Below are 17,139 nucleotides of genomic sequence, written 5' to 3'. Positions count from 1 at the left end.
TGGATCCAGCTCATCCTCAATGAAACTGGTGATTCTGAAAGTCTTCTAACAGAGAAATTTGAAAGGAAACAAAATGTTGATGGTGAATTATAAGTCCGTAGACTTACTCTGTCCCATCAGGGGACATAGACCTATATAGACGAAGTACAACCTCCACCTTAGAACCCTGAAATTCGAAAAGCAGAAATTATTTGTGAATTGAAAAAATGCCTCCATCTAGTAGTAGTAGACAAAATCATGAAGTTCTGACAACGTGTTGGATAAGGCCTAACTGTCCCTTCACCTGACTAAGAAGTAAATTTCCAAAAGTGATCTTATTCTTAGTAATGGTCCTCCAGGGGTCTCTGAGGATGCATTTGAGGGCAATCTTGACATTTTTGGAGAGTCTTCACATCTTGAATTCACTTTTTTCTGGTGCCTTCTGTTAGTCTGTTGGATTTTCAACCCCCTGTGGGACTGTGATAAGTTTAAAGACTCACAGTACCGGGGTTTGATTCTTTAGGGTGGATGCGGCAGATGACCTGCAGCTTTGTTCTTACAAAACAACTTACTTTACCTCACAAGATGCTGTTCCAATCAATGACAATCACGATTGTCTTTAAATGATCTATGAAAAAAATGAAAAGGAGGCCACTTTGGGATAAGCTGCCTTTGATTTGTTTTTCTTCTGTTGGTTCTTCAAGTGTGTGATATTTTATGCTTTTTCCCGGTTGCTTTTGAGCCTGCAACTTAATTGATGTATGAAAGGTCTGGGAGCGATTTTTTTTTTTCTCTATACACATCTCTCCCACCTCTAATATCTAGTATAGTACAACAATCAGGGGAGGGGGGGGGGGGCACTCTCAGTTGAGAGTGTTCAATTGGCCTGTGTGCCAGAAATAATATTCTGGAAATTCATACCATAATAGCCTTGCCAATCAGAAAAGAAAAAAAATTGTTTTTAATTATATTTATTATTGTTACGAAATCAACTAAATAACACGATAATGTTCAAAGTATCACCAAACAATCGTAATACTGAGAAACCCATTAATGCCACTTTATCGAGAAAAAAATAATAAAATTATCTAAATGAGGTGCTTATATACAGTACCAGCATAGAAAGTGCATTGACATAGATGGAGAGTATCATGAGATATATATTACCAATGGCAATTGAGTAAAGTATAAAAGACTGGAGCAAGTGAGAACGAATTAGACCAATGCTTAGATGGGCAAAGATGAAACCCTGGCAGTTGAGGAATAACTATAATTAGGAGTGGAAGTATGTAATTTTTGGAATGCACATTTTCAAAGTAAAGAAGTGTCATGTGATACATAAAAGTGAAGACCGAGAATTTATTTAACAATTTCATTATATTTTTAAAATAAGAAATTAAAACTTATATAATATTAACATTTGAATTATAAATTACCTTTTGTTTATTGGCATACATTTTACTATGAAGATGGTCCATTATGTGTATGTGTGTGTTAATATTCATCAACAAGAATTGACTGGTTTGATTACCATAACCTTTTTGGTACAGTAACTGGAAGCTGTCAGATGGTATATATAGGATTTTGGGATTTTTGTAAAGGGGTGTAAAAAATAGACCCTTAAATAGAGAACATTTCCACTATATTCCAAAGTTATAGCTTACCTCACACAGAGTTGGCTGGCTCAATTAACATATATTTTTGTTTGGTAACTCTTAATTATCTGATAATGTACATGGGCTATTTTTTAAAGATTTTTGCCCATGAAGGAATTAAAAAAACATGAAATAAGGCATAATTCAACTTCTTTAGAATCTTTTGGCTTTTAATCTAGACACAAGTTCTTAATTCATTAAATGAGTCAATTATTATCTTCTACAAAGCCAAAGAGAGAGAAGGAGAGGGAACATTATCTAACATTGTCTTTTATACAATTTTTGCTTCCTAAATGGGTGACCTCAGCTAGTTTATAATGAAGTAGTTTAATTAAATTTGTAATGTAACTGTAAAAAGTTTGTAACTTTGATTTACTTGTGTCTTAGAGGGTTAATCTGTCAATGAGAATCCTACTAAAATAGTACTTCAACCTGTTTATTACTTTCAGAAAAATATTTCATTTAATACTTACACAACACTAACCTAAGTAATTCTGAATTATTCAAAACATTCATACCAGAATATTTCATGGTAAATATTTAAATGAATAGAAATAAGCTTCAGACAGTAAAATGTAAAACATGACTATGAGACTCCAAACTTAGCTGAACATACTTGTCAAAATCTACTACTCTTAGCTTTCTAAAGTATGTAAACTTTTCAACTAAGATAATAGCAAGGAGATTGAATCCATTTGGGTTTTTATTAGTGGATGTAAAGGGAAAAGGCAGAGATGCAACAAGAATTGTCTGTTGTGAATTGGACAGCTGAGTTATTTGGAGACATTGATTAGATGTGGAAAATTAGTAAAGATAATTTTTAAACATTCAAGGTAAACATATTTCTTATAGAAAGAAAAGGGTAGCTGCAAGTAAAAAAAAACAAAGAGTATAAGAGATAAAATTAAAGAAAAGTATCACAAACTTAAGAAACTTAAATTGAATGGTAAGACTTAGAAGATCAAAAAAGTTGGTCAAACAGGAAATTATGAACAGAATGACTGCATTAATTCTGAGTTTGTTAAGGAAAAATTAGGAAGTTTAAAGAACGATAAGGTTCCTCATCCAGATAATATTTCTCCAAGGGTTTTGAAGGAGGTTAAGGATTGGATATGTGAACCACTTTCTACTATCATTTATAAGTCCTTCAATAGCGGGCAGGTGCTAATGGATTTGAAGTTAGCTAATGTCACTCGTCTTTTCAAGGGAGGTAATAAAAATTGACCCAGTAATTATAGGCCTATTAGTCTTACCTCAGTTGTGGGAAAAGCTTTGGAAAGTTTGATAAAAAATGCTTTACAGAGTCATTTAACAAAGTTAAGAATTTTATTGGATAGTCAACATAGTTTCATTATGAAAAAATCTTACTAATCTTTCGATATTCTTTGAAAAGGTTATTGCTTATGTAGATGAGGATAAGGGTGTAGATTTGGTGTATCTGGATTTTCAGAAGCATATGACAAGGTGCCACATAAAAGACTTGTAAAAAAAATTATCTCTATAAGTGTGAGGTATAAGTCAGCTAATTGGATAGAAGAGTGGCTGGATGGAAAAAAAGCAGAGGGTTGTTACAAATGGAGTTGGGTAAATAAATGGCATATGGGTTTTAATTATGATAAATGCAAGATAATACATGTGAGTTGTCATAATTTGAATTATAAGTATTATTTGGATAGGAATAACCTTAACAGTGTTATGAAGGAAAGGGATCTTGGTGCAATACTTGATCAGTCTCTAAAGCCATTCAAATAGTGTGCTGTTGCTTGTGGTAGGGCAAATAGGATTTTAGGTTGTATCTACAGAAATATTGAATACAAGTCTGAAGAGGTTATACTTTCATTGTACAGGCTGCTGGTTAGGACACATTTGGAATATTGTGTTCAGTCTTGGGATCCTTACCTTAGGAAAGACATTAAATTGTTGGAAAGGGTTCAGAGAAGGGCTGCTTAGAATGGTGCCTAGGATAGAGGGATTGTCATATAAGCAGAGATTAAGATCTCTGAAATTGTTTTTTCTTGACAAAAAGAAGAGTTAGGTGGGATCTGATTGAGGTGTTTAAGATTGTAAAGGGAACTGATAGTGTTGATGTATCATCTTTTTTTTATATTTAACAATGATAATAGTAGGACTATGGGACACAAATATAAAATTTGGCAAGGTAGGAGTTACCTTCAGTTAAGACAGTTTTATTTTTCTAATAGGGTGTTTGGCCTCTGGAATGGGTTGCCTTTGGATATTATAGAGGCAGTAAATTTAAATGAGTTTGAGAAAAAGCTTGATAACTTTAAGAATGATATGGGCTGGATTTAAGATTTTTTATTTATTTAATAGTTTAGTTTAAAGGATTGGATAGCTGAGATAGATCAATAGGTCCCTTGTTGTCCTTGAACATTAAATCATGTTATGTTTTATACTTTTAAACGTACTACTCTTAACTTTCTATATTCTGTAAACTTAATAACTAAATTAGAATACCAAGATATGCTATTAAACGTACTACACTTAGTTTTTAGAATTTGTAAACTACATGACTTAACAACATAATCATACTGTACACAAAAAGAAAGCAAACTTTAAACACATTTACAATGTAGTTAATAATAAAAGCTCTTTTTTAATATTTAATAATTTTAATAAGTCCAGAAGTCAGTTCTCATTTGAAACTTTTGTGGACAATTTGATGTCATTTTTGGATAATTTGTACTTTAAAAGTATTACTATAAATTACATACTATTGTTTTTATAACAAATAAAGTAGATAAAGACCGAGAAATTAAGTAATAGACTTACTAGAATTTCTGACACATTGAAAAGCCAGTTTTTAGCAAATCTTCTTACCACCCACCAATATCAGTCTCATTAAGAAGATATGCATGAAGACAAGGATTAGCTGTGGCAGCAATAATCTCAAAACTAAGACTTCAAATTTTAAGAATTTTAATAAATGTATAGATGAATGCTATTAAGTGAAATGACAACTTTTTAACAGAAATGTAAAAATGGCTTTTCAAATTTTCAAGATTTTTATGCATACAAACAGGAACATTTGCACATTTTATAGGTATATAAAAAATTATTCTATGCATAAAAGTAACTAACCCTGAGCCTCTTAATCTGTATACAAATGTGTTTTTCAGATAACTATTTGAAATTATATGTAGTTAATTGTAAGTAAAATTTCAATAACTTGTCAAAATTTAAATATTTCCTGTACAAAACAGCAGTGAGAAGTAAACAGTATACACTTTTACTAGTAACACATTCTTTATGCACAATTAAACAAGACAGATTTTTAATAATAACACATCCTTTGTGTGTAACTAAAGATACATTTTGACTAGTAACATATTTTTGTGTGTATGTAAACAAGATACATTTTGACTAGTAACACATCCTTTGTGTGTAACTAAAGATACATTTTGACTAGTAACACATTTTTGTGTGTATGTAAACAAGATACATTTTGACTAGTAACACATTTTTGTGTGCAACTAAAAAGATACACTTTGACTAGTAACACATCCTTTGTGTGTATGTAAACAAGATACGTATTAACCAGTAACACACCTTTTGTATGCAAATAAACAAGATACATTATGACTAGTAACACATCCTTTGTGTGCAACCAAACAAAATACATTTTGACTACTAACACATTTAAGTAAAATATTAGATCCCTAAAAAGAAACAGTAATGATGAATATCAGTATTTTCTAATCTACCTGAAGCTTTTCTAGTATCTTATAAATAACAAACAGCTTATTATGGAAATCTGTCATAACTAACCTGTTGTCTCTACTAACATAGCAAATACTGTTTCTTGCAGAGAAAAGCAGAGATCTTCTTTGGTGTACTGGCCACTGCCAAGCAGAGATTCTGCTCTGTCCTAGAACAAATAAAAATTCAGTTAAGAGCTATACTGGGAGTTGTATTTGTCTAACATAAAAAAAGCTTGTAGAAATAGCTACTATTAAAGTCTATTAAAAGAATACCATCCCACTGTTTTTTTACTTTTCAAATTATAACTGCAGTGATGAAATCTATTTTAGAAAATATCATAAAAAGATATGGAATAATTATTATTTCTTTATTACTGTCCTACAACCTGAGCACACCAGAAAGATAAAATAACATGGTTAATATTTGGTATACATATGCTATTTGGTTATTTTGCTAATTTGGCCAGATATCGGTTCCTATTCAGTCACTGAATATTTGAATTTTTTATATAATCTACCAGGAACAGAATAACCCAAGCAATCATCTTAACTTTTAAAAAACTATTTTAACTAGATAATCAGTCATTTGTAATGCTATAGTATTTTTAAAGGAACTTAGTATTCAAGCTTAACATTCTTTAATTCACATATATCAATCATATGTCAGAAATACTATATTTTTATGAATCTATATTTATATCATTATAGCACATTAGGCTAATAATTTACTGAAAACAAACTACAATGTTTACTTTATCATTATTTTTCACTCATATAATGACAAATAGAAATTACTTTCAATGGTCACAGTAATATCTTTGCCATGACATGTTTGAATGGTATTATGAAAGCCACAGATGCCTAAAGATATTTCACCGTAGAACAAGTGAACACTTTACACCGCCATACACTTTAACAAGTGGTGGTACTAATGGTGTAGAGTTACTTATTCCAATATCTTTATTTAACCACATTTGACTGTAAAATTGATAGTGTAAATTTTTTCTCCATCAAACTTTTTCATTGCTCGGTTCAGATGTCCTCTGTGAAATGTTAATTTTAAAATAAGAATCCAAAGATGTAGCTAATGTAACGTTTAGAATTATTTGTCTTCCAGAAAATCTAGTTTCAAGCTTTTCTCTCAAGAATGCTTTCATTGTTCCCAGTCCAATGTGACTTGTGGTTCCCTTCAACAGACGATATAAGAGTATCCAAACTTGGAATAACATTTGAAAGTTAGCATTTTCTTAAATCAAAAATGTATTTCCAATAACACTTACCTCTTCTCACACTATAGCTATTACTGAACTGTTAAAGTTTCTTTCCTTTGCCCATCAAAGCAATGATCTGATTTTTTCTCACTTGCTCTAGTCTTTTATTCCCCACTTAATTGCCCTTGGCAATATCTGTCTCATGACACTCTCTACCTACGTCAATGCACCCTCTATCCTGGTACTGTAAATAAGCACCTCATTCAGATAATATTTTCACTTTTTCAAGACTGACCCAATTCACAATCTCTAACACCGGTTCTTAGTGGGGAGAAAGAGCAGGAGAGTGTGACAGGTGGTAAGTATAACATACTTACCTCTTTGAAAAACATACTTACCTCTTCTCACATTAAAGCTAGAATCCCACACTGATAAGGCAGAGGGGCTGGTGAGGACATTATCCATACAGAATGCATCTGCATAGATCATGGGTGTACCAAAAGAAATAGAAGATTAGCACCCTAGTAGGGGAACTACACTACATCCAGAACAGGTATGCTCTTCACATGGAACATAAATCATGCACTGTGATTGGAATTTGACGTGATCTTCATCACCATTAAACATGGACACTAAATCCGACATTAGGGGCTAGGGCATTTGGACTGCAATATATATATTTTAGAATGGATCCCAGTCTGCAGCTATAGAGTGATGCATTCTGAGCTACTGGAATCATGATGAGAAGGTGAGCTACATCCAAATGGACAAACCCTCTCCTCAACCTGAAGAAGTCGACAAAGCAACACTCTAAACTTGGAATGATGGGATCCAGTATGTCATACTCAACCTGAAGAAACAGAACTCACATGGTTTGGAATTATGAACACTGTGTGGGCAAGGTAAATTCCACTTGCCCCTGGAATTATGGGGAGGATGTGGAACAAACTGTGCTCAACCAAGGACCAAGGATGGGGCCACTCTGCATTCAGAATTACGAGGACACAATGGACCCTCTTTCATGAACAATGTACTGAACCAATAATGATTGAAAAGAAGGGCCACAATCAACCCAATTGGATAGATGAGCATCAAATCAATCTGATGATCCAGTATTACAAGTAGGCTCCCACATAGGCTGGTGTTGCTCTTACCGACATCTGGGAAAAAAACAGGTTGTAACATAATTAGCCCCCAGCTTCGCCCTCTACCACAAGAGTGGAGGAAAGTGACTTGAACACTCTGTAGGAATAACCTCTGCCCACCACTCCAGTGATTGGAAACCAGGAGTGGTGAGGAGAGGAGGGGTATGCACATTGGGGAACAGTGCAATAGGTGCACCAAGTTCCCTGAATTTCTAAAAGCAAAGTATAGTACAGTAATATCATCCGGTTTGCCTCTAGGTGATCTTATGGAAAATCTATTTCTACAGAGCCTGTTGTAACCTAAATAAAGTGTATTCTGTTAGTAGTTGCTAGTGCAAATTTGGTTTGATGATGAAACACCTGCCTGGGCAACACTCATCACAGAGTGGGATCCTGGGAAAAGAGGTAAGGGGCCCAGGAAAAGAAAGAAGAGATGAGATGAGATTAGTAATTTATAATCTACCAGATATGGTTAAGATAGCTACAGTGGGTAATCAAAAATCCTCAGAGGAAGATACTTCCTGATCATGCAATAATGTGAGATAAAAGTATTAGGTGAGGTCCATATAGAAGCCTGCACAATGTCCTCTAGTGGGCAATTCAACTGTTAAAAGCATAGAAATGTAATGAATCTAATGAGATGTGACTCGAAGAAGCTTCCTCGCTTCCAAAGAAAGCTCAGAATAAGCAATATGGATCAATTTTCATACCCACCCCATCAAGGTAACCGGAAATAAATCCTGGGAAACTGAAGGGCCACAATGAACAAAAAGCCATTGTCTAATACCTCTAAATGCTTTAGTGCAAGCAACATAGCACATCAAGGCCCTCACTGGACATAACAAATGATCAGGATCTGATTGGTTATAAAGGTGAGAAATAGCAGTGATATGAATTGGTGAAAAGGATTTATCCCCTTCCCTGGCTGTCAGTGTCTTAGGTAAGAAGGATCTGTTTGTTGTAGAGAAGGATGTAGGTAGAATGATAAAGCATCCTGTAAATGTTCAGCACAAATGACTCCGACCAGCAATATCTGCAGGCCAGCAGCAACAAAAAATATAAGTTATGGGAAAGGTAATACATGGTACATGAGGCCAAGGGCTAAAACCAATATCGAGAAAGAGCATTTAACACCACCTTTATATCCCACTTAGGTACCTGAAATGACTTGAGGAAGCCGGAGGGAACTGGGTACTCAAAAAATTTCCATCTCTTCAAGTATATAAAGGTAGCCAATAAGGCTGCCTTATATATGGCAATTGTGGAAGATGCAAAACTCCTGTCAAAGAGCCAGGTCCAAAACTGAGCTACGTCAAGTTGGTACATCTGGATGAAGTGGGTTCAACCTCCATGCAATACATCATTGTCGATATGTATGCCATTTCCACTGATAAATGTCCATCGTGGGACAATGCAGAAACTGAGACAGGTACAGGCAACTTAGAAGTTAAACCCAGATACCGTGCAAAAGACCACATAACCTCCACGCATGAAGCTTGTGCTTCGGGATGGATGGGTGTAAGATGTTGGATCATGGCTGCCTCAAAGAGGAAGTGGAAGAAGTAGGCACTCCATAAAAGTAAAAACCAGGATTGAGCCAGCCAATCCAATCCAGTGTAACCAACAGAACACAATGAGGGGTTGAACGAATCACTGCTAGGACTATGGGTAACAGATGAATCAATATAGGTGTAATTCAGTCCAGTCCTGACTTAATGTATCCATTGCCAACACACACAAGTGGGAGGTACCAGAGACCAAAATGCTGGTAATTGAGCATCCCAATGAGTGGCAAATGCATTGACCATCAGTGTCCCAAACCAAGAGCAAATCCAATGGAAAACCCCTCAATGAAGCATCCATTCTGTTGGGAGAATCTGGATGGGACGAAACAATACATCCACCACCAAATTCATCACCCTTAGAACATGGCAAGCTAGCAGGATGATATGATGGAAGTGGGCCCGATATAGAAGATCCAAGGTTCAAAAACCTGAACCCAGGCCCCCCTTGAAAGGAAATGTAAGACATAACCATGAATCATGATGACTTTGCCCCTCAATAATACCAAGCTTTGAGACATCACCCTTTTGAAAGAAGCCATAAAACACTAGGGTAGCCTAGTTGTTGAGATATGCACTCCATTCCTGAAGTGAGGCATCTGTGAATAAATGGATCTCTGGATGAGGTGGCAGCAGAGGAACACTGATAGTGATATTGTTACGACCCAACTACCATTTGAGATCAAAGATGTTGATCCTGAATAAGAAGACTTGGGAGTCCAGTGGATTACTGTTCATGATCCATTGGTCATTTAGAGACCATTGAAGGGATCTCATGTGTACTCATCCCAAAGGAATGAGAGATTCGAGTGATGCTCACATCCCCAAAAGAGAAAGAACCATTTGCGCAGTGGGAGAATGAGATATGAGTAAGAGTCAGACTGTCTGTTCCATAGCATGGAGCCGGATGGGAGTCAGCTGGGCCCGACTGAGATATGTATTGAAAAAGACACCCAGATGAACAACATATCATGTTGATATGAGAATAGATTTCTTGACTCTAATAAGAAATCCTGTCTCGGTTGCTTCAGAAAGCAGTATCTTGGTGTGGCATTCTGCCATCTGATGAGATGGTTCCAGCAGTAGCCAATCGTCCATGTAATGGTGTGAGCACAGGTCCATGGTGATGTGAAGAGGTTGTATGATTCAGCAGAACACGTATGGTGTCAATGCTAGTTTGAATTGCAGAGCCCTGAACTGCAGCACCTGACCCTTCTGCACAAAACACAAATAGTGGTGGGATGACTTGGCTATGGGAACATGCAGATAGGCATCAGCAATATCTAACTTGGTCATTCACAGTCCTGGAAAAAAAAAATGCCAATACAGAGTGAAGAATGACTTTATCGTGAAATTTGGAGGATCAAGGATCTGATTTAGACAAGAAAAATCAAAGACCAGGTGACAATTTCCCATCTTCTTGGGCACAATAAACAGATTGGAATAAAACCCTGGAAGAACTCTCACCACTGCCTCCTTTACCAACAAATCTCTGATAGCTATGGAACGAAGTTCCAAAATCTGAGGATCTGTGGGAGGTAGAAACACTACAGATTGGGGAGATAATGGAGGTGGCGATATGAACTGAAGGACTAATCCTGATGCAAGGAACTTTAGTATCCATGGGTCCATGATTAAGGTTTTCCACATGTCCAGAAATTCTCAGACCCGAGCCTGCACAGACAATAAAGGCATACGGTAGTCATCATCACTGCTAATGCATTCCGACCAAGAGGAGGAACCTCGTAGATATAGGCGGAATCTGTTTACCAATAGACAGAGGGGCTGATGTCAGCGGTTGAGACAGTTTAATAGGGGTAGAACTATGACCCCCTGTAGAAGGTAAGAAAAGTTGAGAAGCCAATGATGACAGACAAGGATTAATTCAGATGGGTGACATCAACCCTTCATTCCAGAGACTCTGGAACACCCACAAAAATCAATGGTTGGAGAAAGGAGGTTTCATGTAATTCATGAAGGGTAGCATCAGGTAGATGAATGCCCTCCAATAACACATCTCTACCAAACAAATCCCAATGAGATACTCGCCAAGAGACTAGGGAAAGAGCAGAAGCTGACAATCAAACCAAAGTGGATGCTAACAATGGTCCCAACTCATCATCAAATTGATGTGGTGATCAATGAGAGGCTTCCCAAAGAAGATGTAGGGATGATTAATATCTCAGCACTATAATTAGGGTTAGATGAATCCTATAAAATTGTGACCACAGACTCCATTCTAAAACCCCACGTTTCCAGGAGTGAGTCTATTCTCTGAGAGTCTAAATACTTGGCAATGGTAGGCTGAAGCATATTGTTGTGACAAGTGTTGCAGACAAGGTATAGCTGTCCCTTCACATAACTGAGCAGTAAACCTCCCTGCACAAACCACGGTATCAGGGGATGGAAAGAGAACTAAGTACTCTCCCTCACACCTTTCCACCATCAAGAAAGGCACAGACTCGAAAGCAACCGAGGAAAGACCCAAAACATCACACACTCAATTGACCAACTGAAGAAAAGGAGCTGGAGGTGGCTGATCTAAACTGGCCTCATGAGAAGCTGACAGAGTAAAGGAAGGCAATGGAAAAAGACGAATCTAAGTTCTCTCCAGAATCACCTGAAGTGCAGCCTCAGAGCCCCCCCAGAGAAACACTACCACACTGAATGTATGTCTCCATCTCACTGCAGATAAGGTCATAGACAGCCTCAACCAAGATCGATCCCCCTTCCTGATTCTTGAGCAACACTAGATATCGGAGGTGGGATAGGAGAGACCTGATTTGCCTCTGTGCTGGCTACAGTAATCCGAAAATTCATATCGTATATCAGCTTGCCAAACAAACAAAACATTTTTTGTATGAAAATCAAATAGGTAACATGAAGAACATTCAAAGTATCTTCAATAGTCGTACGTTACAAAAGTGACAATACTATCTGAAGGAGGCATTTATACACAGTACCAGGATAGAGGGTGCATTGATATAGGTGGAGAGTGTCACAAGACAGATATTGCTAAAGGCAATTAAGTGGGGAATAAAAGATTGGAGAAAGCAAGAAAGCAAAGGAAAGAAACCCTAACAATCAAGTAATAGCTGTACTGTAAGAGGAGGTAAGTATGTTTTAGAAATATCATATATGTGTAAAAGTTGAATACATTTCGTTATACAATGCAATCATTTACCTAACTGTATAGTATATATTTAGCAGGATCATTAATGTCCTGCAATTTTGTTTGGTAACTATTCTGAATATTTTGTTGCTTGAAGAGTACCCAGAATTTGAGGCTACACACATCATCAATACTAGATAGAGTAATCTTCAAAGTTTCTTGCAATTTCTTATAGTCTTTTTTAGGTTGAAGTAGTAGAGGCTGCTTTACCTTGCCACAATTTGTACTTCACTACTAATGACTTCAACATAATCTCACACAGGACGACTTGCTTAACAAATCACTCAAAATAATCATTGAACTCAAACTTTATCACTGAATCACTTATCATCCCACTCATGATAATATTTAATTAAGAATCTCAGAGTATTGTTCACTGACAAACACTTTGTTGTCATGACTTGCAAATAGTGCAGGTCATAGTTGAGATCATGTTCAAACAACAATATACTATTCATAAAACTTTTTCATTTGTGTAGGAAAATATTAAATCTGTAGAAAGCAGAAACAATATGAATTATTATATGAACATTTGTTAAAGTATCCCATTCAACCTTAACTTATTTATATTTAATAAAACATTTCATACATGCTTTTATATTTGCTTACATACCCCATAATTTCCATCAAAACTAATGAAGTTGTTTGTTTATTATAAATATATCTATAATTTGGAAAAAGGACAAATCACCAGCCATTACATCTCTAATTTATATTATAAAAAAGTAATAAGTTAAAAAATAGTAATCACACTATTCTCTTAGATACACTTTTCAGTATAGAATCCCAACATTTTTTGCATCTCTTACAGAGAGAACTTTGCAGTTTCTTTTTTGAACAATGAACCAAATAAAGTCAAACTTAAATAAATAAATATATATATATATATATATATATATATATACAACATGAAGAAAACTATTTGATAGTGTATGCACAAGCTTTTACATTTTATAAATAGCATACCTCATTCAAATTCAATAAATCAATCAAGTATAATTTTGACTTGTGATAGTAGGTAGACTTATTAAAAACACTTCTTTATGTACCTTTCACATTCACAGCTCTCCTAAATTCAATCCCTGTTAGTTCTGTCTAGTCCTCTGTCTTCCTCTTACACAATTCCTAAAAACTGTACTAACCATGACATCTTTCTCAATCAAATGAGTAAAAGCCTTTGATATGTGACCTAAGTATTTTAATTTTCACATCAAGGTTTACTTCAGATTGTACTTTTCAAAGACCAACCTGTTTGTACGTCTCTTTCTTCAGGAAATTTTACACAATGGTCTATAATACCACATTTCATAGCCCTCAAATCACTTAATATCTGCTGCTTTCAGAGACCACAACTCTGACCCATATGATATTATAGGCCACATGAGGGCTTTCTAGAATGTAAGTTCTTGAGATGTTCCTTTGCTTCAAACAATATAAATTTTCCAAAAATTGGCACTAGCTATTCCAATCCCCATCCCGAGTTCAGCATCAATATTTATATTTTCTGTCATTGTTGGTTCCACATACATGAAGGAGTTCCTATCTTTAAACTATGACTTTAATCCACTCCTGCACTCTATCCAGATCCAGTTCCTTTCCTTCAACTATCACCCTATCCCTATCCAGACCAGCAGGGTCATGATGTGTCTCTCCTGATTTTGTTCTTACACTTACAAAGCTAATTGCAAGAAATCTTGCACACACATAATACATAGGTTGTGCTTGAAAAAAAAGTATACAATTTGATGTAATATTTATATCATATTTTATGTTGTGAATTTATTTTCAGAAATATTTTTAAATGCTGTTTTTAAAAACATTAAAAAACATTTTCCTTTTTCTATTTTCATTGTATGCCTAAAATCATGTAAATGTATCTAACAGGTATTTTTTCAATAAAATTATAATTATTGCATCTGTTTTTCTAATAACAACATACTAATGTTTACATAAGAATGTAAAATTATAACTATGAAAAAAAAAGAAATAAAACCAGATTTTTTAAACATTATTGATCAGAAAGTTCTATTTTATACCTCCAATTAGGTCTAATTTATCTTATTTCCCCAATTATTTATTTTTACCTCCTCAAGCAGTTATTAAGCTACAAAAATAGAATAAAATACAGATGAATAACAAAATCATTGACCAGTAGAAACACAATCTGCACTTCTATCTACACTGATACAAGTAATATTTTACAATTATATTTTTGATCAAGCTCAATTTTTCTTTAATAATTATAATTCATTTTCAAGAACTAAGGTGTGTGTTGCCTGAGTAATAAATTTACTAATATACACAAATGAAAAAAGCTTTTCTATAACCTGAATTGTTTGCTAAAAAAAAAAAAAGCTCCTAGCTTTCCATACTCACTAGCCCCAAATATCCTAACCTTATGCTTGTTATATAAGAATATTCCTGGTATTTTAAAACATACATAACAAAAAAAAAAAAGATGATTCCAAATAAAAACACAGCCAAAAGAAACAATATAAAAAATTCCAATTTTGTGGATTGTTCCTGAACTTTGTAAACTTTGCATTACAATCATTTGTTCCTTAATATGAGAACTTTTGCTACTCACTTTTTTGTAAAACATACAACACTGCTTATCAAACAGTTATCTATATATATAAATCACAAAAATCTGTGTTTCTGTCTGTTTGTCCCTTATCTAACTACTCCTAGGTCACTGGACCAATCTCAACCAAACTTTGTGGGATGATAGTCTGGAACATGTTAGTGGGAGTTCACAACTCAATCCACCCACTTTATGGCCTTTTATTATCTTTGACATAAGGTAATGTTAACACCAAATAAAAAAACTTTATCACATTTTCCCCCCCCCCCAGTGGGACATCGGTAAGTTTGCTATAAGAATACAAACACACATTAAATTTTCTATAACACAACACACACATAGTGTGGGGGAGAGCACAAAAACATTTTATATATCTCAGTGAGTGTGCTAGCACTCTTTATAGAGAAATGCAATGAAAAAAATAGCTACTGCTATTACAATAATACATAAACTCAGATGAAGTTGATACTACAACAGCCACCATAATGCTGATATAAAGAGCCATTTCTGGAGTTATACCAATTTCCTAAGTTGACCCATGACCTTACACCTTCATCCCATAAGACACTTTTGAGGCCAATGATCATCAATTAATTAATAATGTGAAACAGTGTGGAAGAACATTAAGAGGTGGGTGTTGAAAGCTGGTAACAGAAAGCACCACTACTGCCACTACCTCTTTTGCTAAGTCATCCTGACCATCACACAATGTATATCATATTTTAAGTATGTACATAGTGAGTTCTTAAAGCTTACACAAAACTTTTGATGAGGTAATAATGAATACTGTAACAAAATGTTATGTCATAAATAAATTGTGTGCAAGTTAGGATTTCTGTATTATTTATCACAGTATCCAACCCCCATATTTTTTTAAGTTCATAACCCGGACAAAAGATGGGTACCTCAACTTGTTTACTTTATAATGAGGTAGAAAGAGAAGAACACTTTCTTTCTGATCATGTTTAGCTATTGGTTCTATCTTGTTTGGAGGCTAAGTTTTATTAATTACTATTCAACTTAATTGTTGTAGTATCACAAAAGCCTCTCAAGACTGATTTCTTCAAAACACAGTCATTACAAGATGGGTTTGTTTGTTTGTTTTAAAGCAAAGCCACATTGGGCCATCTATCCACAGTCTTAAGCCTTGTAAGTCTATAAAATATATATACACCTGAACTTTGGAATGGGCAGATAAATATACTAAAACACCTGTAAGAGCTTTGTTTACAGGTTATACCTGTTGGAACTCCATCAAGGTCACAGTTCAAACATTTTTATATTTCTTCACAAATTACACTAACTAAATTTTGCAAAGTTACCAAATATCAATTCTTAAATATCTTCATGTAAAAAAATTGTTCAAATAGAGTTAACATTGCTATTGCTAAATAGTGAAATTTGATATGCAAGATTAAGCTCCTCAAGCCCAGAAAGCTGCCCGCCAGCCCAGATAGAGTAAATCAGCTGCTGCGCTTTATCCAAATCCAACTTTATCCAAATCCAACTTTATCCTCTTCTTCAACTATGATTGTAATCCATTTCTGCATTCAGGAAGAACCCATACTGCTCACTTACTTGCTTGACCCTGTCCATATGTCCTGCAGTCAATGGCTTACTTGTTCGACCCTGTCTACTACTTCTTGCAGTTGATGACTTACATATTTGGCCCTATCCACTACTTCCTGCTGTTGAGATTCTGATACAGTAATTAGCACTTCATCTGTTCATACTTTATCCCCAATTCTAGACTTGCTTCAAACCTGTCATTTACTTATCTCATTGTACATTCAAAGTAAATATAAAGAAGACAGTGAAAGAAGCACTTCTATGTCATCCTCTTCCCGATACTGAACCATGCTGACAGCTCACTAGTGATTCTTACTGCTTATTATACAAGTTCTTAAGGATGTCAGTGATGTGATTTGAAAATGTTCCATGAGCACTGATAATCAACCAAGTCAAAATCATTAATGTAGTAAAAAAATCAATGAAAATTGTTATTAAATTACAATAGGTTACAAGAGCAGCAAATTATTGGCTTCAATGAAGTATTTTCAAAACATCTTAAACTAATTTATAAAGAAAAATAACATTCAATAATGTATTATT

General features: G+C 34.9%; 1 protein-coding gene across 3 annotated transcripts in view; it reads right to left on the bottom strand.

The window, feature by feature from the left end:
- Positions 1-17,139, bottom strand: part of LOC106468995 (probable tRNA N6-adenosine threonylcarbamoyltransferase) — a 64,048-nt gene that overhangs the window by 30,432 nt on the left and 16,477 nt on the right. For all 3 annotated transcript variants that reach the window (XM_013929452.2, XM_022397391.1, XM_022397392.1), the window contains one exon: positions 5,421-5,520. In XM_013929452.2, the coding sequence (XP_013784906.1) occupies positions 5,421-5,520 (100 nt within the window). The remainder of the gene's footprint in view (positions 1-5,420; positions 5,521-17,139) is intronic.

Source organism: Limulus polyphemus, unplaced genomic scaffold (genome assembly GCF_000517525.1).
Source record: "Limulus polyphemus unplaced genomic scaffold, Limulus_polyphemus-2.1.2 Scaffold3254, whole genome shotgun sequence".
Taxonomy (NCBI): domain Eukaryota; kingdom Metazoa; phylum Arthropoda; class Merostomata; order Xiphosura; family Limulidae; genus Limulus; species Limulus polyphemus.
Note: the sequence above shows the minus strand (reverse complement) of the source record. Positions and strands in the feature narration are given on the sequence as shown.